Source organism: Hyposmocoma kahamanoa, unplaced genomic scaffold (assembly GCF_003589595.1).
Source record: "Hyposmocoma kahamanoa isolate Upper Pololo Valley unplaced genomic scaffold, ASM358959v1 63, whole genome shotgun sequence".
In the NCBI taxonomy this organism is placed as follows: domain Eukaryota; kingdom Metazoa; phylum Arthropoda; class Insecta; order Lepidoptera; family Cosmopterigidae; genus Hyposmocoma; species Hyposmocoma kahamanoa.
The window spans coordinates 8,541,281-8,565,979 of record NW_020653851.1 but is presented as its reverse complement, the minus strand read 5'-3'; the positions used below and the strand labels follow the sequence as shown (position 1 = coordinate 8,565,979).

Genomic DNA, 24,699 nt, shown 5'->3' with positions numbered 1-24,699 from the left:
GGCCGGATCGAAGGATTTGTTCTAAGTGTTCGATCTTTGTATTAATAATTATAACAAACTAGTGGAGTAATTTCACAAAAAATAATTGAATATCAATTCAATAAAACATGAATATATATATAATGTGGTTACATATTTTTTTGCGCAATACATTTCAATGTCAATAAGGGCTTAATGTTATCTAGATACCTATGTAATCGAATATCTTACCGTGACAATCCCACAGTGTCACATTTTTCTGTTGTAAGTATTCAACAATATTTTGTAATTCTGATTCCATCTTTGTGACCTCAGGATAGCGGCACTTCCAAAGAGTCGTTATCTAATCCCATCACAAATTTACATACAGCAAAATACACGTTTCTAAAAGGTCTAGGTAAGCATTTGGAGACATTCCATTTAGCTCTCATAAGAAGAAAAGAATGAGTAAAAATGTAAACAAATTCATTACACGTGCTCGTGCGTTCAGTGCATCAGTAAATTGTTTCTTACACAATATACACCCGATAATAACATGTTTACATCAAGTTGATTAGGCCATTGTTTGCTTTAACTAGTACTTCAAGTCCACTTGTAAACTATTATTTTCTTCATTAACTTAATGAACAATCATATAATAGTAGGTATATATCTTGTTTTATATATATAAAATATAATTTGCTGCTTTGCTTTTTTATTCTGCTATATGAATTTTTGGATAAGTAAATCTTCTCTTCTTTTCTCTTAACTTTTTTACAAATTTTGTTTCTAAAAGTATTATTAAATATTTACCTACATATATTCAAATACTGATGAAAATATTTTTTTATTTTTCTTGTCGAGATGAGATTAACGTCTTTAAGTTTGTCTACGTGTGGCGCACTGTAAGTTTCCGGAATGAATAAGAAAAAAATACTATAAATGGTCAGAAATGAATTTATTGTTTCTCAAAATATTCTCCATTAGCGTTAATGCACTTTTTCATACGAATGAACCAATTTTGAAAACATTTATGCCACTCCTCCGTCACAATCTCTGAAACATATTTTTCATACTCTTCGACAGCCTCTTCAGGTGACGAAAATCGTTGACCGCGTAACTGGTTCTTAATTTTTGGAAATAAATAAAAGTCACAAGGTGCCAGGTCGGGACTGTACGCGGGATGACTCATAAGGTCAACGTTGTTCACCTTCAAAAATTCATTTGTCTGTCTGGCCGTGTGAGAACTGGCATTATCGTGGTGCAAGATGATACGGCGTTTACGGTTATTTTTACGGAGTTTGTCAGTAACTTCCGGCAAACAAATGGTCGTGTACCTATCACTATTCACGGTACAACGATTCTCCAAAGCATCAGTAGTCACGTGTTCAGTTTTATTAAAAAAAGAAGCAATCATCCGCTTAGAGGCACTTTGCACGCGCGCCACTTTGGTTGGTTTCGGCCTATCTCATAAGACCCATACGCTCGATTGCTGCTTTATTTTGGGATTATAACTATAAATCCATGTTTCGTCACCTGTTACTATGTCCCACACCTTACAATTTGACGCCCCTTCGTTGAATCTGATAAGCATGGCATTGCACCGAGTGACGCGATCCGTTTTTTGAGCCTCCGTCAAATTGTGTGGGATCTATCGAGACCACAGCTTTTTCACACCCAGATGTTTGTGTAGCACTGATTGTATTTGACTCATGCCTGTGCCTAAAGATGCCCGAATCTCATGATATATCACATGTTCTGTTTTGATCATACGGCACACAGCATCGATGTTTTTGTTATTCAGAGCAGTGTACGGGCGACCATCACGAAATTCGTCACTGAGATTCACATGACCGCGTTTGATTTCTGCAAACCAGCTATAAATAGTCGCCTTGTATGGTGCTTCATCACCAAAAGCAGTTTGAAGCAGAGCAAAGCTCCGCTGAGCTGTTAAATTACACTTAACAAAATCATACTACGAAAATTTTCACGAGTTAAATCCATGGTGATGTAGACAACCAATTTCTAAAATGACGCCACAATGTAAAAACAAGTGACAGTCAGATGTAACAAACCGTATTCTATAGCTAACTAGGTCCATTTTCAAATGTTGTAATTACTTTTTAAATATTGTTTATGTATGTGGCCAGTTCGGGGAACTTATAGTGCGCCCTATGTACAAGTATTTGAGTGCTGGTAGGTTGTTCAAGTTGGTGTCACGGGACTACCTCAACTGATACAGTTGAACCAATGACTTGGTCTTTAGTACCAAATGTTACTATTTATGGTTTGTTTAGTACTATGGTACCTATACTAAAAAAGGACCACACTTTCAGGCAATACCAAGAGCGAGTCCGGACCGTGGCCAAGGGATTTCTGAAACTGGGTCTGGAGCGATACCACTCCGTCTGTATTCTCGGCTTCAACTCAGAAGAGTGGTACTTGGCTGATTTGGGTGTTATTCATGCTGGGTGAGTTGTTTATTTTTTCAATATAGTCCAGAAAATTAAATCATAGAATCGGCACTTTATCTGCAGGCAGAACAGATTGCACATTTAAGTTACGCGTTTTGTGTAGATGTCAAGCCTAGAGACCATATTGTATAATAGAATACTCGACATTGTAATTTTGTTTAGTTGAATAGCAGTGACAATGATAATTTAGTAATAAAACAATTGGTTTCTATTAAAATTCGTAACTAATTTTCTTACATAATTAAAATCATTCTGAGATGGGTTAGAACTATTATGACGTCAAGTTCATTTGTGACTGCTACCTGCCGTGTTATTAGATGGTTATTAGCCCTACTATTATAACACCATTTGAATTTTGATGTATTTTTGCGTCATATTAAAAGCATTTATTTTCTGCTGTACGTAATGGTTCCAAATGACAGGGCTAAGATTTAATAAAAGTAACTAGCAAAATTGGCGAACCTAGCAAGTTTTTCTTATTTACAAAGCGGACTTTGCCTAAGTTTAAGCAAGAAATTAGATTAACCTTTTAGTTACTTCATGATTTATTGGTTAAACTTCATCAAAGATCGTTTTATAAATACAAAAAACTGCTTATCTCGGCATTTTTGCTTAATCGAAATCAAAGTAATTTTTTATTTAATCTCTACCTAAGAATGAAATGCGCACATTTGCCGCAGCAATAATATTTGTACAATTAACGATCATATCATATCATAATTGAAAACTGCACGTTTTTGCTCTTAATGTAAGGTATTTCTGGTGAGTATAATTAAATTGTTAATGATTCACTCGTAAACGTTTTTGTTCTACTAATTCCGAACAGCTGTTATGTCATTTATCACTAAATATGATTTTTTCGATATTTGATTCGAAGCGTAAGCTATCAGTATTAGGAATGATACCGATCAAAGATTACTGATTACATTACTAATTACCAATTAGCCATGGCTATATGACTGACTAAGGGTCGTATTCTAGAACTCTACTCAATGCTTAAGTCAGGACTTGAGTATGATTCAAAGCACTAGAAATCATACTCAAGTCCCTGCCATCAAGGTCGTATTTCCAGTGCTTGTGTTTCCATTGCAATCCTGACTTGAGCATTGAGTAGAGTTCTAGAATACGAGCCTAAGAGCCGTTACATAGGCGCGACTGCATCGAGGCAGTCGCTTATATTGAATCATGTGCGAAAAATCTGTTTAATCATATTGTTTTGTTTTGTTAATTGTAAATTTAAAAGTGAAATCAATAAATTAATTAAAAAGATGCATCGCGTTTGCATTGCAATTATATCCTTGCTTAAGTCGCGCGTGTTTGTAAAGGTAGACTATTAGCGGCTGCATCACGACTGAATCGCTACAGACGAGTTGCTGGGAATCGCCGTGTGTAACCGCTCTAACAAAACAATAGTGTAAAGTCAGTATGAGGAAAATGTAAAAGAAACTGCATCCCCAAAATATTATAGTAACTCACGTACCTATGTCATAATATTATGTGAGTAGGTATCTAATTACCTCAATCATTGAAGAAACATCATTCAATAAATAAGTGAATTACACACTTAATTCGCAATATGTCAGGATATAGGAACAGTCGATTCTAAGCGTAGGTAGTAAATCATCGTATTGATAAAGAAAAGGATGGCTTATGAAAATGAAACATTACATGGTTTAAGAAAATGATTAATCATTAGTTTTATGATACAATTGACGTCAGTAAACGTTCGTACTTACATGTTAAAGATTATGAGTAAGTCAATGTATCCGGATGTTCTCGTGCATTCGGGGTTAAATTACATTTTTGTACTGTGGATTCAATTTCCGCATTCAAAAACCAGACAAGTTCTGTAAATATGTACGTGTATTAAAACAACAATGTATTATTATTCTGAAGTAATATTATTTTTAGAAAGCCGTGGTAGCCTAATAGATTGACCTACCGTCTTTCAAGCAGAGGCCGTGGGTTCGAATCCAGGACGTACCTCGAAATATTATGTGCGAAATTTAATGTCAAATATACCATACCAACTGCCTCAGTCGCCAAACGGTTACCATGCCGGACTGTCACGTAGAGGTCCCAGGTTCGATTCCCGGGCCGGGAGAAATATTTGTATGGCCTACATTTATTTCTCTCGTGGGTTTGGGTGTCATGTGGTTGTGTATGTGTGTGTCCATGGCACCCGCGACATAGGGTTTCCCTAGTGTGGGGATATATGGAGTGAGTGCGTTATTATTATTTATAATTATTACCATGAGCTTTTCTGAGAATGAAAACGTCGTGACGAAATCTGCACGTCGAAGAAGATTTCAGCCCTCGGAAAACGTGTGAAGTTCCCAAACCGCATTGACCCTCCCTGAGACAAACCCTGGCCTGAGAGGAGACCCGTGCCCGCAATGGGTCGTATGAATGGGTGGATGATGATGATTATAACTTTACTATATTTCTGTTTTCTCAGAGGTTACGCTGCAGGCATTTACACAACTAACTCAGCTGAAGCCTGTTACCACTGCCTGGAATCTTCAAGGGCGAACATTTGCGCTGTGCAGGATAAGAAGCAGTTGGAAAAGATACTGTCGGTTCGCAGTCGCCTCAAGCACTTGAAGGCAATCGTACAATGGGAGGAACCCGTAGATACTTCAGTGCCTGGTGTTTATAGTGTAAGTATTTTTGAATTTGATGACTTTATATTGATTGGTTTATATTGATAGACAACCCCTAAGAGCAACGAAGAATGGTGTATTAGCAGGTACGGTAATTTACATACAGCGTTCTATATAGCGTCCTTGTCATAACTAAAGCATTTGCATTTCGGTAACTTTCGAGATATTGGCACCTAAAGTACTAATAATTTTCTTCTAATGTTATTTAAACCTAATTTAACAACAGTTAATTTTCATTATTGATTTTATTGCGCTTTATTTTGTAAATTGTTTAAGTACATGTATCATTTTGTCTTAGGGCGCGTTCCCATTATGTCGTAACGTTGTATTTATCATTGGACGACTGCCCCATCTAGCCTGTTCCCATATCACGACTATCTGTCGTGACTGTACCGTGGACGTTTATTTTATCATTGAACGACTATTGTATCTAGCTGTTCCTAACTAGATCGTGACGACAACATCATTCATTTGTCATTTGCACGACATAATTGTTTGAAGCTGCGATTAACTGTCGCCACATTTTTTTCTTAACTCGTAGCTCTTCCCACAGTCAACAACAGTCTGTCATCGTAACGTCAAGGACGTCGTGGACAACAGTTTTATGTGAACAACTACATTTGAATATACAAGACACGACATTTTAAACTGCACGACTATCTGTCGTCACGACATAATGGGAACGAGCCCTTATGCCTATCTTTCTTACATATGTTCAAAGGTGGAAGGGTAAGAGCCTGGTGCTCTATTACACAAGTTAATCCTAGTATGGGGTACCTATCAGGAGTCCGGAATGACATTTTCCAGAAATAATGTTTGCGCGAATTGTCATAACCTCGAAAGTAATTTTGAGAGGAAAATGTTTTTTCTTTTAAACCTAACTTAACCTATCCTAACCGAACCTAATCGTGTCTTTGCGATAAACACCCAACAAATCCTGAAAGAACAACGGTTTTGTTATAATTCGGTTTTCGTAGTGTAATGGAAATTCGATAAACGTTATTTAGGAAAAAAAATCGAGTTTGTGATAGGTTACCCCTAGTATGGACAGACTTTCACAAATGAAACTATATCAGAGAACAAAAAGTAAAGAGAACGGACACTCTCCGCCCTCCCTAGTTTTAGATACCGCGCCGCGCCCCGCACATTGTCGGTCACTTTGACTGAACAACAACAAGGCTGCCGGCGAGCCGTTTTCACGCGAAAAAAAACTTGTACGTTAATATAAGACATTATTTTACGTTACTATTTATAATGGTCGTGAATAGTGCCGTGTACGGCTGTTTATCATCATTTTCCGAAAAATGAAACGAAGTAGGTAAGTAAAAAAACTTATGTCTGAGGCTCATTCAATTATTGTATTCTTCATTTATTTACTGCAGAGTAATATATGTATGCATGAAAAATACACATTTATTATATCAATATAATGAGGCGCCATGACTTCGTGAGCTAGCTAGTAGAATAGGGTTCTCGAATTTTCAAGCAATAGACGTAGCGAATATACCTAATTATGAACTAAGTAATGATGATCAACTTGGACACGCAATTTCAAATACCTTGGTTAAAAGTTTGTACATGTCCAAAATATAACATTTTAAGTGCTTTTAATATATTTTTTAAATAATACTTCAATATTACTCTAGTTAGTGAGTTAATGAAAAATATGATATTATATCGATAAAAATACATAATAGACGTGTGTAATTATTAGGATTCTGGATTCTATTAATAGAATCATAGATAATAGATTCGCGTTAGCATTTTCGCTATGTCATCACGTACCGTAATAGTGCAAGAAAGTGATGGGTAACCCTGCCACTTCACACACACATTTGCGCATGTGCAGATAGCGACTTGCTGTATGTAGTAGTAGTAGGTAAATGATTTTCGACTGTTGTATGGAGTGTCCGGGGTGTGACTATATTCAATAACATGAGAGAATCATTGTCAACGACACTGACCTATAAGGTCAATGGTCAGAGATAATAAACACATTTTCAAAGAAAGTTTTATTGTCACCTAAAAAAATGTTATTTTAGCTATTTCGCTAATTTTGCTTAACAATAAAACTGACACTAAATAACATGTTAAAAAACCTATTAGAGGGGGTAGTAGATCATAGTCGGTCGTTTCGCTAACCCCAGAAATGTTAATAACTCGATTTCGCTAAAAATTACGATTAGGTACGTTAGTTACGAAAACATGGGAAGAATATGAAAAGGTTGTAAACCGCCAATAGGGAGCAATAATAATAGATTACTCAGTCCACATGAATTTATTGTATAAAGTAAAGGTGAGGAAAGCAAGAAAGGCCGTGATAATAAAAATAGTATAAAAAACATGTATAATATTAAAAAACACTCCCTACTTAAATACTACGAAACATGTGATACAGTAAAGAATTTAGGTTACATGATTTAAATCGTAAACTGGTAAACTGATCAAAATTAGTGGTGAAGATGAACAACGCTTCAGACATTAAGTACAGAGTGACGACGAAAGGAAACAAATTGAGAAAGAAAAGGAATTAAAGAACGATTCAAAATTTGATAATCTCAGTACAGAGTACTAAAAAAACCGACCTCAAAAGTACGAGGAATTACGTCTATTTGCTAAGTTTTATTGATATATCCCCTAGTTCGCTACTATACAGGACTTGACACTGGAGATAATAAAAATCGGTTCTCACTACTCAAAGTATATTGAGAGAAAACGCCTGGAATTGGAGAAATAGCAAAATCAATCATTAAAGTAATTGCTCCTAAATTAAAATTAGGCGCTATTTATAAAAATGAATCTTCATACGTGAACAGCCACCCTTCGAGGTGGATGATTTTCTTCAAAAAGAAATGGGACCACTATGGAAGTACCCCCTTTCCAAGAAAAAAAAGAATCGCGAAAATCGGTTCATAAATACCGGAGTTATCGCGTAACATACATACAAAAAAAAGAAAAAAGAACATACAGTCGAATTGAGAACCTTCTCCTTTTTTGAAGTCGGTTAAGAATAAGCTGAATAATAAACCAGAGATAGGTGATAAAAAGGCGGGGTGACGATGGAGGAAGTCGCATCATTTTATGGAAATATAGTCAAAGCATCGACATAATTGCGCTAGAACACGAATAATTGCAACTTCTCGAGGAAATAAACACTTAATGAGTCAAGTTAATTCAATAGTAGTGAAGACAAGAAATAGGACGTATAAGATTGTCACACAAGCGAGAACAAAAAATAATAGACCATACAAACGAGACCCCGAACCATGTCCGTGAACTTTAGTACGCGTAATTACGTTCCGTTATCACGCGGATAACATCGATACTTAGAGCTATAAAAAAGATGTAAAAGTAAATTCCATTAAAAATAAGTTACTTATGTAGTTTGGTAAAATTTTCAAAATGTATGCGAGTAGATAAGCGATATTCTGTTATTTACCAAAAATATGTGGAGGTTAATTCTCATAGGGAAAATGGCGACTTATATATTTTCACATAATTGACGAGTTTCAGAATTGACCAGATCCCCTAATTCATACGTTCGGCTGTATGTTTCAGATTTCTCCGTCAATTGTAGACCGATTTTGAAAATTCTTTTTTTGTTTGAAAGGGTATTCTCTCGAGGTGGTCCCTGATGCCAACGATGCTGAGCCGGGTTCGATTCGGCTACCATAAATTAAACAAATATTTTCCGCAAAAGTCTACTTTTTACTTGACACAATCAACAAATCACCGTCACCGTGACAACCAGAAAAAAAGTATAAAATGTACAAAAGAGTCCGTAACAGTCCCTTTGTCACTAAGAAGTCATAAAGGGATCCCATGGAAATCAGAAAAGTCGATAAGCAAACTTTTGAGATCGGTTTTTTTTATTTTCAATGAAATGGTTACAATTCTAGATAGTAATTTCCATAAGTCCTTGTTGAAAATGTGAATTTGTGAAAATGTTTTTATCGTTGATGTCAATACTTTAGCATTTTAGCCCTTTAGGTATAAAAATGCAGGGCGGCTCGAATTATGTGTCCAGGAGCGTATTTTCTGTGTTTTGTAATCTTTGTAGTTTAGCTTTGCGCCCTTTCTTCCTCGAAGAATAAGTAGACTCACATTTCCTTATTGATACGCCTTCAATTAATAAAACTAATAAAAAAATATTTTGGGAAATAATCATAGTACCTAAAATCATAGATAAAATTTACAGACAGTATATGATTGCAATGAGATAGTTGTACTCGTTATGATTTCATGCTTTTATCAATCATTGAAATTGATTATAAGTATTCATTTCTGGTTATTAGTGACTTTAAATTAAAAAGGAACTACTCGTGAATACCATTAGTGAAATTCCATGTTTAATTTTTCATCATACTGATGATTCATTTGTTTATTATCAAGTGATCTGATATTTTATTTGTAAGTCAATGACTATTATTACGTAGTATAATATCCCATTGGATATTATACTACGTAAGCGCACAAGCCTCTTTTATACCTTTTTACTTCTAAATTAGTCAAAAAAGGATGAAAACACTGCAAAACCTTCCACAATTAATGCAGTTTAATTGGTCAGCTTAACGGTTTTTTTAATGTTTTTATCTACATAGGGAAAGAGAGAGTCGTACGGTCTCACGCCCTCAATGTCGTGCTTATATTAGATCCTAATTAATAAAGATGTGGATCTCTATTAACTTAATTAAGAGATCGTAGTCGGTCGTTTCGCTAACCCCAGAAATGTTAATAGCTCGATTTCGCTAAAAATTACGATTAGGTACGTTAGTTACGAAAACATGGGAAGAATATGAAAAGGTTGTAAACCCCCACTAGGGAGCAATAATAATAGATTACTCAGTCCACATGAATTTATTGTATAAAGTAAAGGTGAGGAAAGCAAGAAAGGCCGTAATAATAAAAATAGTATAAAAAACATGTATAATATTAAAAAACACTCCCTACTTAAATACTACGAAACATGTGATACAGTAAAGAATTTAGGTTACATGATTTAAATCGTAAACTGGTAGACTGATCAAAATTAGTGGTGAAGATGAGCAACGCTTCAGACATTAAGTACAGAGTGACGACGGAAGGAAACAAATTGAGAAAGAAAAAGACTATTATGTAGGCTATTATTTATTTGTTTTTCAAACTATAGACGCAAAACTGGTAATTTTTTTTTGTGATAGATTGGACTACGTAATATATTATAGCGTACAAATTATCGCATGAGTGCCAACATAAAAGTAAAAACTGCCTCAAAACGCCGCAAGGTAGATTACTTTGTTTTCTTTATTATTTACTAGGCCTTTAACGTTGTAACTACTCGTACACGGTGGTTATGCCTCATATGGAATCTCAAATTGCATGGTCAGTTAGGGATATTTTTGGGTTTAACGCAATAGGTGCTTCGTGCCGCATGTGTGCTGTACTGAGTCCTCGTGCGGCATACATGCTGTGACCGAGTCCACTCAAATTCAGCGTCGTAGCACTTTCAGTGAGACGACATTAAGCTGAGTGGATGACAGATTCCGTAATAGCACAGCGCACACGCTATTATTCCAATTTTAGTACTTAGTTTATTTATATAGGTAATAACTCGAATCAATAATTAATAAATCTTGTTTAATTATATTGTATTATGCGTCAAATCATAATAATGTGTGTGTACTGTGCTGTAAATTATTACCTTTACTATATTACTTCTTCATTCTTAACTTACGTAAGTATAAATCCTTTTGACTATTTTCGCAACGGTTTCGCAAAACAATTATATATATATATATATATATATATATATATATATATATATATCTATTACGAGAGATTGGTGTCTTCAATTCCAAAATAGTCTTGCGGCCCTAACTAACAGATGGATAACGTCTTCTTTTATAGTAAACGCAGAGGGTTGAATCATTTGGAATTCATTCTGCTAACACCTTCATAATATAGAATCTGAATACAAAAAATCGATTTGACTGAAGAGATAACGTAAAATTGTTTCAGTGGGCACAACTTATGGAGATGGGCGCGGCGGAACCAGACACACAATTGGACGATATACTCAAGTCAATTTCTGTCAACGAGTGCTGCACTTTAGTATACACGGTAAGCATCCACAATAACTTGTTTGTAAATAAAACAACGTCTTTGTAATGGCTTTATCAAGAACTGAAAGAGAACTTAGTTATTTACCGATGGTAGAGTCAACAATATGGGACTTTTTTACCGAAATATGTAGCAGTAGAGCTCCTTGTGAAAGAGTTCATCCAGGGAAGTATAGCCACTTTACCCGCTTCTGCCACCAAGCAGTAATATAAACATTATTGCGGTCCGGTTTTGAAGGGTGTTGGTGAAATTATATGCATATGGGACTTACTCAACTTATATCCAAAGGTGACGGGCGCAACGGCAGTGCCTCTCAGATCTTTGCGATTTAAAACTCTGAGTGGCACTGTAATTATTTTAATATTTTCTTAAATTTATAGTTTAACGGTGTTTGAAATTACAAAACTTCAATGTACATCGAACGCACACACGCACGCGTCAGATGTTATCACAAGCCGCCGGACGAGATTACACGCGAACGAGCATTTCTTGTCTTTTTACACCCGTATAAGAATTGTCCACATACGATGCGATATAAAATCAGGAAATAAGTAATATCAATAGCACTATATCTGAGCCCGGATCAGAAATGAACTAACACCAGTACGTACAGTCATGAACATATCATGCGTGACACTTTGGACTTTGGGTCATACATAACGTTTCTCGTAACCGACAAAGAGTTGAATATTAAGTTTCAAGGTTGATGTGTTCTTGACCTTGTATACATTTCTATTAAAAAATCAACATTTGTATATGATTTAAACATACTGCGGACGTTTCTAGAAACCCGTGAGAAATCAACACAGTGGCTGCACCTACACGTGAACAATCTGTTAAATTCTTTATTGAAAATAATTTATATTATTTAAATTTACAATTTCTTAAGAGTGACAATTTGTATATCTTAAAGATCTTCACCCTTAGAGTGAGGTGTGCTGAGTATATAGTCAACTGTACAGGTAATTTTGAGGTTTAATTATAATAATAATAATAATAACGCATACACTCATAGCCCCGCACTACGGAAACCATGTATCACGGGTACTATGGACACATGTCTATGTGTCCATAGCATCTGTGTTATTTGTGGTTGTCTAACCACAAATTACATCCAAACACAGGAGAGAAATAAATATAGGCCATACAAATATTTCTCCATGTCTGGGAATCGAACCTGGGACCTCTGCGTGGCAGTCCGGCACGGTAACCGTTCGGCCACGGAGGCGGTTATTAGGTTGCCGTAAATTTATAGATTTATTTTAATCAAATATTTATATATTTATAACACATTAAGCGCTCAGATCATTTCGAAAACCATGTCTTGGTACCAAGAGGATCGAGTTCGAACTTTTCTTTGCATGATGGTTATTACATAAAATATCTTTTGTCTGTTTCAGTCCGGTACAGTAGGTCCGCCAAAGGCTGTGATGTTATCACACGATAACCTGACGTGGGATGCTTTCGTGATCGGCGAGCAAGTAGGCGACGTCAAGCCAACAGTCGACAAAATCATCACTTTTTTGCCACTTAGCCACGTTGCAGCTCAGGTACACACACTGTACTATTAATTATTGGACTTTATATTTCTATATAAAGTTTTGCGTTTGTACGTAGACTGTCCACAACTGCTAGCTAAATTTAACTTCAAAATTCCCTCAAGATAGCCTAGGTTTGTTATTACTCCTTTAGTGCCACCATTCCGTAGTGCCACCAGACCTTTCGGAGCTTTAATTCCTGTGTCCCAAGGCTTTGCAGACTATATAATAAGAACAGTCACGTTAGCGATAATAAATATGTATTTTGGCAGTCGCTGCACAAATTTCGTAATAGTACCTATTTTAATAAACCTTATGTTTTCCCCCATCTAGTTTCAAACTGTCCGAGACGATACCCTTTTCACTTGTATTTATTGTGTTTGTGTGTACCTATTACTTCTGTTAATAACTTAAGGTGTTGTTTTTAAATTCAACTTAATTTACATTAACGATGTATTTGCAAGCTGTGTTCACTCATAAGTAGTTGTGCAATTTAGATAAAATCTTAATAATAATTTTTACTATGTTACATTGTAATAACGGTAAGTGAACCAATAAACTAAAAAAAATGGTGCTTCAAACCCGGTAAGCAGGTGCTGTGACACAACCTCACGTAGAGTACCTTCGTAGTCAACATTACCTATATCTGGTTGTCGCATGACAGCATCACCGCTTTACGTGAAGAGCGTTAATGCTGTAACCTGATGAAAGCTATGTTCGCGCCCAAGTTGTCATGCTCACGTCAAAAGAATCAACTCGTTTTTGTCACTTAGCCGGAAAAGTTTGGAAATCAAATTTTTTTTTCCATCCTCTAAGGATCAAATTAAACTCAGACTTTACGAGGTTAGTTTTAAAGACAGAAGACGGTGTACAACGAGAGCGTTGTGGCATAATAGAATAATGGTTGTGGTGTCAAAGACAATGTTGTATGGTGAGATCATGTAGAATGTTACCTACCTTTAGAGGTAAAATAAACGATTTTCACTAACCTTTTCACAATACACTAATAACTATCTTATAAAGTTTTTTACTTTTAAAATAAATTTTAATAAGCTTAAAAAGTGTGCCTGCAAAGTATGCGCGACCCTTCCACATTTTTGTTGTACAAAAAGGCAATCAGGCGCGACTTTGAAGTTGCAGAATGTATTCATTCAACGCAACGAGGGGTCAACGATCCGTCCTTGTCCCATTAATCCATTTATGCCCACTTGCACTAAACTTAAATACGTCTTAAACCAATGCTTAAATTGATAAGACACTCTTAACACAATGTTCTAAGTGTCTTTTGCATTGCAAGCATCGGTTTAAGACAACAGAAATTTGGTACATGTGGGACATTAGTATTACACCGTAGTGTTACATTTAGGCTCAATTTACATCGCAGAGGAAGAAAATGGAAGTGAATTTTTGTAATCATAGCTTATTGAACTCTATTGTGTAACATACAAACTTGATACACGCGACGTGTTTCGGACAATTCTCCTGCTTTCACGGAAATTCCCACTGCTACCATATCGTTTCTAGTTTGTATGTTACACAATTGACATAAAGTTGATTATGCTATGCACAATTTTGTTAAAAATTTGCTTCTATTCCGTTCGGAGGAAATGTATATTGAGCCTTCATTTATGATGTTTTTCAAAATGCTAAGAAAGAATTAGTTTCGTATTTAATTCATTCATTACCCTTTTTGTATAGAAATCTACTATTATAAAGGAAATGTTAAAACTGAAATAGGTCTATCTTAATTATATTTTACTTCTATGTTTTAGTGGGATTCTTGCCTTAACACATAATGCTAATTTTTCTTTAATCCGGAATTCTGTACTTTTACAACCACAATTTTTTATACATCTTCTCCCGCACGCGGTGTACAGCTAAAAACCTGTATAAAATACAAGAACGTAAAATATCTGAGAACGAATATGAAATGATAAAAAAATGTTCTTCGCGCCAGCTGAAACTTTCCATACACACTTTCCAAATGAATAAATCTGTAAGATATTGTAGGTATAGGTCCTTGCGACATTTTCAGCTCATCATTTGAATTTTAAATCATACGAATACTACTAATTAAATATTATTATTAATACGTATATTCTGTCGAACCTTTTCTAACACAGCATATAATTTCCAGGTTGTTGACATCTATACGACATTGTCAAATGCAGTTGCGGTGTACTTCGCCAAACCTGATGCACTCAAGGGAAGTTTAGTAGAAACGCTCCGGGAAGTAAGGCCTACACGGTTAGTAGTAAATTATACCTACGTTATTACCAGAGATATGTGATACGTTATTACACATAGAGTGCATAATAGCCCATCGTAAAATCCGGGAACAAAAAGTATAATATCAAAACAAAATAGTTATATTTTTACTTACATTTACAAAACTTTTAAGGTAATTGCTGATTACACAACAAAAATGTAAAATAAATTAATAATATACGTATATAAATAATAATGTGCCAAATAACCACACCAATTGCCTGGTCTCAAACTAAGGAACTCCCTGTACTATGCGTACCAGAGCAACCAATTTAGAAAAGGTCAATTCCCAAAATTTTGGTCCTACTGAGAATCGAACCCGGGACCTCCGCATCCAGTGCCCAGTGTGAACCGTCGTCACAGAGGTCGTCAAGAATAAATTACAATCAGAATTATAAGGTTTGAGAGTGAGGTGTTATTTCTCGACGTTTGTCGAGTAGTTATTTCGCCTATACCGATCTCTAGTTATTACTCACGTTGTAAATGAATAACAAGCTCATACAGCAGGAAATACGATAAAAGCAACTCTTATTTGTTCCTCTTTACCTCTTAGTCACAGTAAAAACAAAAATTTATACTATGGTCTTCTTATTGATCTCTAAAATAAGAAAATATGACAAGTACTCACTCAATTGCCCATCCCACCGTCTTCCCTTTATTCAAATAAAAATTGTTATGTAACTTCTCTAGAGTGTTTTGTATATTAAGTTTATTTTTTGTGAAATTACTCAACTAGTATGTTATAATTATGAATACAAATATCGAACACTTAGAAAAAAAAGTTTTGTATAGTTAGGGTGAGATTAGTATTCATAAAAATGCCATAATAAACTGCGATAAATTTGTAAAAAGCTCTATAGTATACGAGTACGAATAATGTGGTTTCTATTTGCTTGTATTATAATGCAATTAGTTTTATTGATAAGATTGCAATGACTTTCAAAACTCATAAATGCTTGCACACTCAAACATAATATGACTCTGGATGCGACTAAAATATAACATTGGTGATCAATTTTTGATCGTTCAATACATTTGAAGGGTAAGAGTGCTGGTGAAATTACAGGCACATGGGACTTGTCAACTTATGTCTCAGGGCGCAGTGGCAGTGGCAGTGTCCCTCAGGTCTTTGCGATTTAAAGCTCTGAGTGGCACTGCAACTGTTATTGACAGGCATGCTAGCTTAGCACCAGGCACAAGACTTGTTCATCCCGTCACTAGATATTATTAAAAAAACATTAGATTTTATTCTGAAAATGTAAAAAATAATAGTATCAGAAAAGAGACAAGTCCCACATGCCTGTAATTTCAAAAAACAGAAATAGGTAAAGTGGCAGTGGTGGTACCTGGACAATAGTTCAAATAGCTCTACTGCTACTAAAATGTATACATTTAAAATAACATAGCTCTATTTATTTCGTTCTATATCGTGTCTCTTGTTTGATCATTGGACTGCAAACTTGTTGGCTAGCGAATAACAATAAGTTTTGTTTAGCGCTTTAACAAAATATTTTAAAAGCATCATCTTTTGTTTTGGAAGGTTTCATTTCCGTTATTTATAAACATTTTTAATATAAAATATCTATTCAAATTAATTATTATTCGCTGATAGTGTTACCACTATTGCTGAGTTGCTTATCCTTACCGCTCAACAATTTGAATTTGGAAGTGGGGCCTGGGGTAAAAGAACATTAATACTTCTATTAATAATTCTATTCTACTTCTATGTAATAAGTCCAATATCTAGCTAGCTGACCCGTAGTATATTATTTTCATGTTCTATATATATTTTATACAGGTTTTTAGCTGTGCCCCGAGTATGGGAGAAGATGTATGAAAAAATCATGGCTGTAGGCGCACAAAATTCTGGATTAAAAAAAAACATAGCATTATGGGCCAAAGACAAGGGAATGAAGCATCACCTTGCGAGGATGAATGGGTAAATCTTTTTATAAACACTTTACGAAGACACCAAATTGAAAAATCTAAGCTATATTTGTAATGAGAAAACGCCAAGTATTATAGGGATACACTTTATGTTTGTCGCTTTTCCTATTAGTTATATGAGGTATATATCGTGTCGACGCTTTTTGTTATTTTACGACTTTATTGAGTAGTATGTTGCCTTGATTGCCTTATCTGTAGGAGCATTGAGATCTTTACGCGTGCAGGTGTTTGGGTACAAAGACACGACGGCAAGTACTGCATGGACTATGTAGGTGCACCGTAGTCATATAAGTGTTAGATTAGCATCTCTGAACCTCCAGATAGCCAATTTGTCACTTCAGCGACCTATCTGAGTGAGAAATCGATTGACTTCTACACGGACGATAGCAGATCGCATCCTGACTGTAGTTGGTTGTAGTTTGAAAGTAAAATGTCGGGACTTCTTGAGTAGTTTGTGGGCTCTCGCGTCTTATAGTGATTATAAGTAACATGGTGATTTATTTTGGTAAAATTACATTGAACAAATAGAGGAGACAAACGTGGATATAAACTAAAAAATAAATAATAATAAGTCAATAGCGTAAAAAGAAAATTAAATAATAAACACTTTTATTACAAATAGTGCATTCTCAGCCGATCCACGACGCCTACCGATAGATTACACCACTATCGAGTTATTCAAGGTTTGGTACGTAATGAAATCCCCACAGTAAAGATATTGTTTTTGGTACTTGCTTGGTACTAGATCCATAATTTATTGCAACTTATAAGTAGATACATTTATGACCGAGCATGTGCAATGATCTAATCTGTTAAAATAGTGACGGAGTGAAAATTTTACGTAGTTACATTCGCCGAGTTCCACTATTCCCTTCGTTGTCTAGAGCTCCTACTACGTATTTAATCACCTCAAGTTTCGTTAACGGGCTCTTGGAACTATCCCGTTACATCAGACAAAATAATGGGGTATTTGTAACTACCACAACGTTCCTTGGACAAATTCGCATGCGCATGTTTCAAATAGTCCAATAATTAGGTATTTTCACAGGTTTTTTCTAATTTTGTATTTTTTTAATATTAATAATTTTTATAATACAAAATGTATTTCATTTTGGTTTCGTTTCCACGTCCAAGTGCATACTCTATTTAACAAAGTCTATGATTACGTTTCTACATAGTTTGTATTGTTTTCCGGCATAGCTTTTTTTTCATTCGTAAGCTTTTATTATAGTTATATATAGATAGTCAATCAATAAAAGCTTATCGTATGAATGGTAATATTTATACCTAATATGGTATAATGGATAATACCTAATATGGTATAAATATTAGGTACCATTCACGCGTACAAGAGCACGTAAATCTGGACACTTAAGATTTAAATTGAACTCTAAGGTGCTTGCAATAAGACCGGCTTTAACTCCCAGTGTCCAAAATTGAAGAGCTAGAGTGTAACAAAATAGTTTGACCATAAATTTAGGTACAGTTAGTGATTCACGATAATAAACAATTTTAGTAAAACAATTTGAAATTCGACATCAAAATTGATTGTTTCACCTTACAAATATTCGCAGGATTGCGTAGCGTAGGCCATTTGGTCTGTCCTGTTTTGTTACAACCTTAACTTAAGCAACTTCTTTTTACCCAATAAATCCAGCAAGTAATAGAAATATTCTAATTACAGGCAAAACGGCACTACCTGCGGTTTCAAACTAGCCCGTACTTTAGTTTTCAACAAAGTGCACGAGACGTTAGGCCTCGACAAATGTTCCACATTCGTGACAGCTGCAGCACCTCTTTCAGCCGATATAAAGAAGTTCTTCCTTTCTCTCGACATGCCTATCATGGAGGCTTTTGGCATGAGTGAAGCTTCTGGTGCTCACACCCTTTCCATATATCCTAGGTAATATCTACAACACACTTGAATTTTTACTTAAATTTTGTAGGTAAACACTACTTGATTGTACTAAGTAGGCAATAGAGTACAATAGAATATAAATTACTATTTATTTATAAGTGTGAAAAGTACGTCTTGAACGAGGTACTTATACCATTCTCTTGACGTAAAATATGCAAAGTGATGAAGGTCATGTTCTTCAGTTACAAGTAAAAAAGAAAACGATTATGAAAACGAGATTGACTCAAAACCCCGATGGCGTTGGTTCCACAATTATAATCGTCTATGGACTGGTTAAAAGTGCCATGTTTATTAGTTGTTTAAAAATAACCGTTCAATGGATGTGGAATGTGCCTGGGGTTGTCTGGAAGTATGTGCTACCGACTATTATACATTGGCCTTATTAAACTTGTTTATTTTCATTTGCTTTGTAAGTTTAATGTGCAATTGCATTGACTTACAAATAAATGGACGACGGGTCTAATACAAAAACCACGAAAAAAATGTCCCAAGTCAACCTATTCGAAATTTAAATTGTTATGTCATCGCAGTATCGCGCTGTCCGTAGAACAAATGAAGACTAAAGCGGAGTGTCGCGCTCTGTATACGATTTTAGCGCCTTACAAGTGCGGACACTTTTTAGCGCGGACCCGACGTCCATATAATTGTAAGTCAATGTGCAATTGTATTAGTTTAATGTGTAAGTATTAATGTGCAAGAATTATTTCACACGTTTCAACATTGTTAGACCCAAATAACTTTTTTTATGATATTAAGTGACGGGACGAACGAGTCGTGCGCTAGGTGGGAAACGACACGCTTACCATTACAGACCTCGTAGCATGGCTACGCATGATAGTCGCGACGCGCGCGATAAAATTTAAATAAGCGCGCCCTATTGGCTATCTAAATTAGATCTGATTGAGACAGCCAATAGCGCGCGCTTATACACGACTAATTATGGGCGGTAGTTTACTGGAGTCATAATATAAAATAATATTTCAGGTTCAGACCAGAATCGTCGGGGCTAATTCTCGAAGGTACGGAAACAAAATTCGGCGGTGCTGTCAGTCCACATGGTCCTGGAGAAATCATGATGAGAGGCAGACATATATTTATGGGATACCTCAACGACGAGGCGAAAACCAGAGAAGCAATAGATGACGAGGGTTGGTTACATTCAGGAGACGTTGGAAGACTGGACACCAATAATTTGCTGTACATCACTGGCAGGATAAAGGTGAGGACGAAAAAATTCAAGTTAGGCCCTTGGTGACATCACTGGTTTATTTTAATTTTTGTACTACAAGTTTTGTATTAAAACCACGTGGTAGACTATATTCATTAATCACGTGTTTCCTGGTTCACATAGAAATAATCACGGAAAGCATAGACCAACTATACTATTTTTAGGTCTATTGCTAGAAGTAAATTATAAATATAATAATAGTAACAGAAGGCTATACCAATTGCCTGCATCTCAGACTAGAAAATTCCCTGCAAATATCAGAGCATCTGAATTATCAAGAACACCCAGATCAAGACCAATTTAGAAAAGTTCGTTTCACAAATTTGTCCTACCGGAAATCGAACCCGAAATCTCATCTAGCGCTCGTAGTGCTAACTGCTGGGTCACGTAGGTCGTCAAAACGTGTGAATGGCGCAAGGTTTCGCAAAATAGTTCCACCCTCACTTCGGACTACTAGAAAGTCAGGAGTACTGCATAAGGATGCATTTATGTCATTGACTGACCGTTCATTCGCACGAAATGCTTTGCTTCATCATTGTTGATGGCACGTAAGGAATGGAGTACATTGAGTACATACGTCTGTGTTTTCCGAAAGCTACATTTTATTTTTATGATATCAAGTCACTGGACGAACAAGTAGTGTGCCTGGTGTTAAGCGACACACCTGTCCATGGCGGTTACAGTGCCACTCAGGCCTTTAAACCGCAAAAATCTTAGGACACTGCCACTGCGCTTATCACCATAACACATAAGTTGACAAAGCCCATGTGCACCCTTACCTTTCAAATCTGGAACGCAGTAATGCTCACATTACTGTTTCGCAGCAGAAATAGGTGTAATTTATTTCCACGTAATTAAAAAATCCACTTTATTTTTTCTTTTCAATCCGCAGGAGCTACTAATTACAGCGGGTGGTGAGAACATCGCGCCCGTATTGATCGAGCAACAAGTCCAAGCCGAGCTCATTCACATCGGTTATGCTGTCCTCATTGGAGATCGGCGGAAATTCCTCTCTATTCTTATTACCCTTAAGGTAACATAACATCTTGAATATTGTAGGAGCATTATAAAAATCATAGAAAAAAGATATATCTGAAACATCTAATACACTAGTGTATCATTATCATTGAAATAAAAAAATATACTATTTTGTGAATATAATAATAATAATAATAATTTTATTTGCATAATAATAATCCAACATGCAATGTACAGTAAGAACCAAAAAAGGCAAACCTGTAAATTTTTTGGCGAGCTGTTTCGGTTTTCTTTCTAAAATTTCATTTTTAAAATTGTATTCAAATCTCTATATTTCACTTCCCTTTCAATAAATTAAATAAATAATCTGGTGTAAGTAACATAACTACGGATTTCTTCGTACTATGACTACCAGAGCTACGAATTTATTTCCAGTTGACCTAGGCCAGAAATAAATAAAGTTGAAAAGTTTATTTCCTCGATTGGTTCTCAATATAAACCTGGAACCTCGTCATCTAGAGTCCACTGTGTTAACCCCTGAGTAACAGAAGTCTTCTTTTACAAATGTATATAAAAAAATCACCTAAAATTAAACCGAACCAGCATAAAATGGGCATGCCTATGATGACATGCCTCACAACTTACGGATTTGGTATTGTAGTGTTTGCCTTAACTTTTGTCTTTCTATTCCAGTCTAAAGTGAACAATGACACTGGCGAACCCTTGGACGAGTTGGATACCGAAACCGCAAAGTGGGTGGCGGGCCTTGGCAGCAAAGCTAAAACTGTCAGCGAGATTGTTAACACTAAGGACCCTGCTGTAAGTTTCGTTTTGATTCTTTTAAGTTTTTCTTTCACCAGTACTTACTTTCACAAATTGTCAGAAAAGCTACCAACACTACTCGCCAGTAAAACCTTCGAAGATGCCGATATAGTATTAATTAGACTATGGTTCATGACTATTTGTTAGAGACATTAAAGGGCTTGTTTCAGTTATTCGACTTTGAAATTCGCATCTTTATTGAAGGAATTCAATAATAACATTTTTGGTAATTTAAAACTAAGTGCCCTGTAAAGTTGTATGATTTACGTTTATATTTCAGGTACACAAAGCAATAGAAGAAGCCATCACGCGAGCTAACAAGCACGCTATTTCTAATGCACAGAAGATTCAGAAGTTTGCTGTCCTGCCTAAAGACTTTTCCAACCACACTGGCGAACTAGGTAAATATTTATTTTTAATACTTTCAATACTTTTTAATAGTTTATATTAATGACTTACCTAGCCTTATGGAGGGTATAAAACATGAGATATGTTTGCTGATGATACTTCCTTATTATTTAAAATTAAAAGGCACCAATGTTCCTACGACGATGTGAACAATGCTATATCTAAAGTAGTTGATTGGTTTGCTGTTAATAACCTACTTCTTAATGAGAAAAAAACAAATTGTGTGAAATTTACGTTACCCAATGTTAGAGAGACGGTTACAAACATTGTAGTTAGAAACGAAAAATTGAATCTTGTGGATACAGTTGTATTTCTAGGTATAACGTTAGATGCTAAATTGCAATGGGGTCCCCATATAAGTAAGTTATCAAAACGGCTCGGCTCTGCAGTGTACGCGATTAAAAAAATAAGGAAACTTTCAGACGTCGAAACCGCTAGATTGGTTTACTTCAGCTACTTTCACAGTCTAATGACATACGGCACTTTGCTTTGGGGTAATGCCGCCGATATCAATAGAATCTTTGTCCTGCAGAAACGTGCAGTTAGGGCAATTTACAATTTGGGCCCCAAAGTATCTTTGAGAGATAAGTTTAAGGAAATTAACATTCTTACACTAGCCTCACAGTACATTTATGAAAATGTAATTTATGTTAAAAGGAATAGTAATTTATTTATGAAAAATAGTGACAGACATAACATTAATACGAGGAATAGAAATAAGCTAGCTTTTCTTGATAGTCGTCTTCACAAAGTCAAAAAATCATTTAAGGGGCAATGTATACGCTTCTATAACAAGATTCCGGTTGATATACAAAATTTGCCTTTCACGAGGTTTAAAACTATAGTGAAACAAAAACTTTATACTAAAGGTTATTATACAACTTCTGCGTACTTGGATGACAAAAGTCCGTGGTAGTAACCCGTTTAGCTCATGGAGGTAGTCTCGATCTCTGATGTTTCAAATAAAAAAAAAATATTGTAAATGTTATTTACAAAGAGCAACCCCTAGAGTTTCTTGCTCATTCTTCTCAGGGGAATCTGCCTTACGAATGAGCGGTAGAGTTTAAGTATTGTGACGATTTCAAGTGTAATAATGCTTACCTATGAAATAAAGATTATTTTGAATTTGAATTGAATTTGAATATTTGTGAATATGAATAGTAAAATAAGCAGTAATTATAAAATAAAATAAAAAATATATAAAATAGGCTGTAGTTAACAGACACGGATTTATTAACAATTTGTAGATATAAAAACACTAAAAATTTTTGCTCTGGGCTTTGCTCGTATCGGAAAAAGCCCCACCCTCATGTCGCCTCACGTCTGGCCTCCATACCTTGTTCGAAATGTCGATACAGGGTACAGCATATTCATATCATCATTCCAATATTATTAATTGATATTTCGTCAATCGTGTTGCATTGATACAATTCTATTTATATAAGTCAAGTTTTGGCATGACAAGGTTAGACAGGACAAAGTAGGACTTGAGGGTTAATATTTTGAATAAATTTTTACCGGATGACCGGATTCTAAGTTTAACTCTTAACCAACCTAATAAGATGGTAGTACATGAAACGAAAGTACAATTTATTATAATAAAAAAGAGGTTTCGTTTGAAAGTTGCGTTACTAAACAATTTAATTTAAATAAAACGACAACATGAATTTACCGGTTTATACTAACTCAAGGAGAGCAGTTGAATAGGGCCGTGGTTGGTCAACCTAAAAAAACCTGATTTTTCCGTTCCGATGGTTCTTCTAATAGTAACCATATTCTCACGTTTCCATAAAATCCGAAGAACTCCGAAGACCGACAGTTAGAAATTGTACCTTAATACTATTATATATTATACCTTAATACTTAATACTTAATACTATATTTCTAAGATTATAATTGCTTATTTGTTCACAGGGCCCACTTTAAAAATCAAGAGGAATGTCGTCTATGAGAAGTACAAGGACATTATAGAAGACCTTTACAAGGAATAATAAGTTATTTTTCTAGTAATATTAGCTTAGTTATATATTGGGAGATATTTGTTATAAACATTGCTCAATTAGGAACAAGTGAATATATTGTGATCACTAAAGGTACTTTAAGTAAACAGAGATATATATGTAAATATATTTGTAACGGAAGTATACTTTTAAAAAAATACGTTGGTTTCAATAAAAAACTAAATAACTGGATTTAATTTATTCATAAAATTGAAACTTAATATATAATAATAAACTCATTTAAATTGCTACAGTATAATATATAATACTCTGTTAAATACAAGTCTATTATAGTCCGCGATATAGCATTCTGGGCAATATGGAATGCACAGTATTTATAATAAAAAATTAAAAACTAATCGTGCTCTAAAATACACGTCTTTTAACTATACGCACAC

At 35.2% G+C, this 24,699-nt stretch overlaps 1 protein-coding gene across 3 annotated transcripts in view; it reads left to right on the top strand.

The window, feature by feature from the left end:
- LOC113230002 (long-chain-fatty-acid--CoA ligase ACSBG2) overlaps positions 1-24,468 on the top strand; it is a 37,361-nt gene extending 12,893 nt beyond the window's left edge. For all 3 annotated transcript variants that reach the window (XM_026463720.1, XM_026463721.1, XM_026463722.1), the window contains exons 4-15: positions 2,295-2,429; positions 4,891-5,092; positions 11,093-11,194; positions 12,595-12,744; positions 14,870-14,979; positions 16,799-16,939; positions 18,632-18,850; positions 19,850-20,084; positions 20,986-21,126; positions 21,765-21,890; positions 22,174-22,294; positions 24,216-24,468. In XM_026463720.1, the coding sequence (XP_026319505.1) occupies positions 2,295-2,429; positions 4,891-5,092; positions 11,093-11,194; positions 12,595-12,744; positions 14,870-14,979; positions 16,799-16,939; positions 18,632-18,850; positions 19,850-20,084; positions 20,986-21,126; positions 21,765-21,890; positions 22,174-22,294; positions 24,216-24,292 (1,759 nt within the window). In that variant the 3' untranslated portion in view covers positions 24,293-24,468. The remainder of the gene's footprint in view (positions 1-2,294; positions 2,430-4,890; positions 5,093-11,092; positions 11,195-12,594; positions 12,745-14,869; positions 14,980-16,798; positions 16,940-18,631; positions 18,851-19,849; positions 20,085-20,985; positions 21,127-21,764; positions 21,891-22,173; positions 22,295-24,215) is intronic.
- The last annotated feature ends 231 nt before the right edge of the window (positions 24,469-24,699 follow it).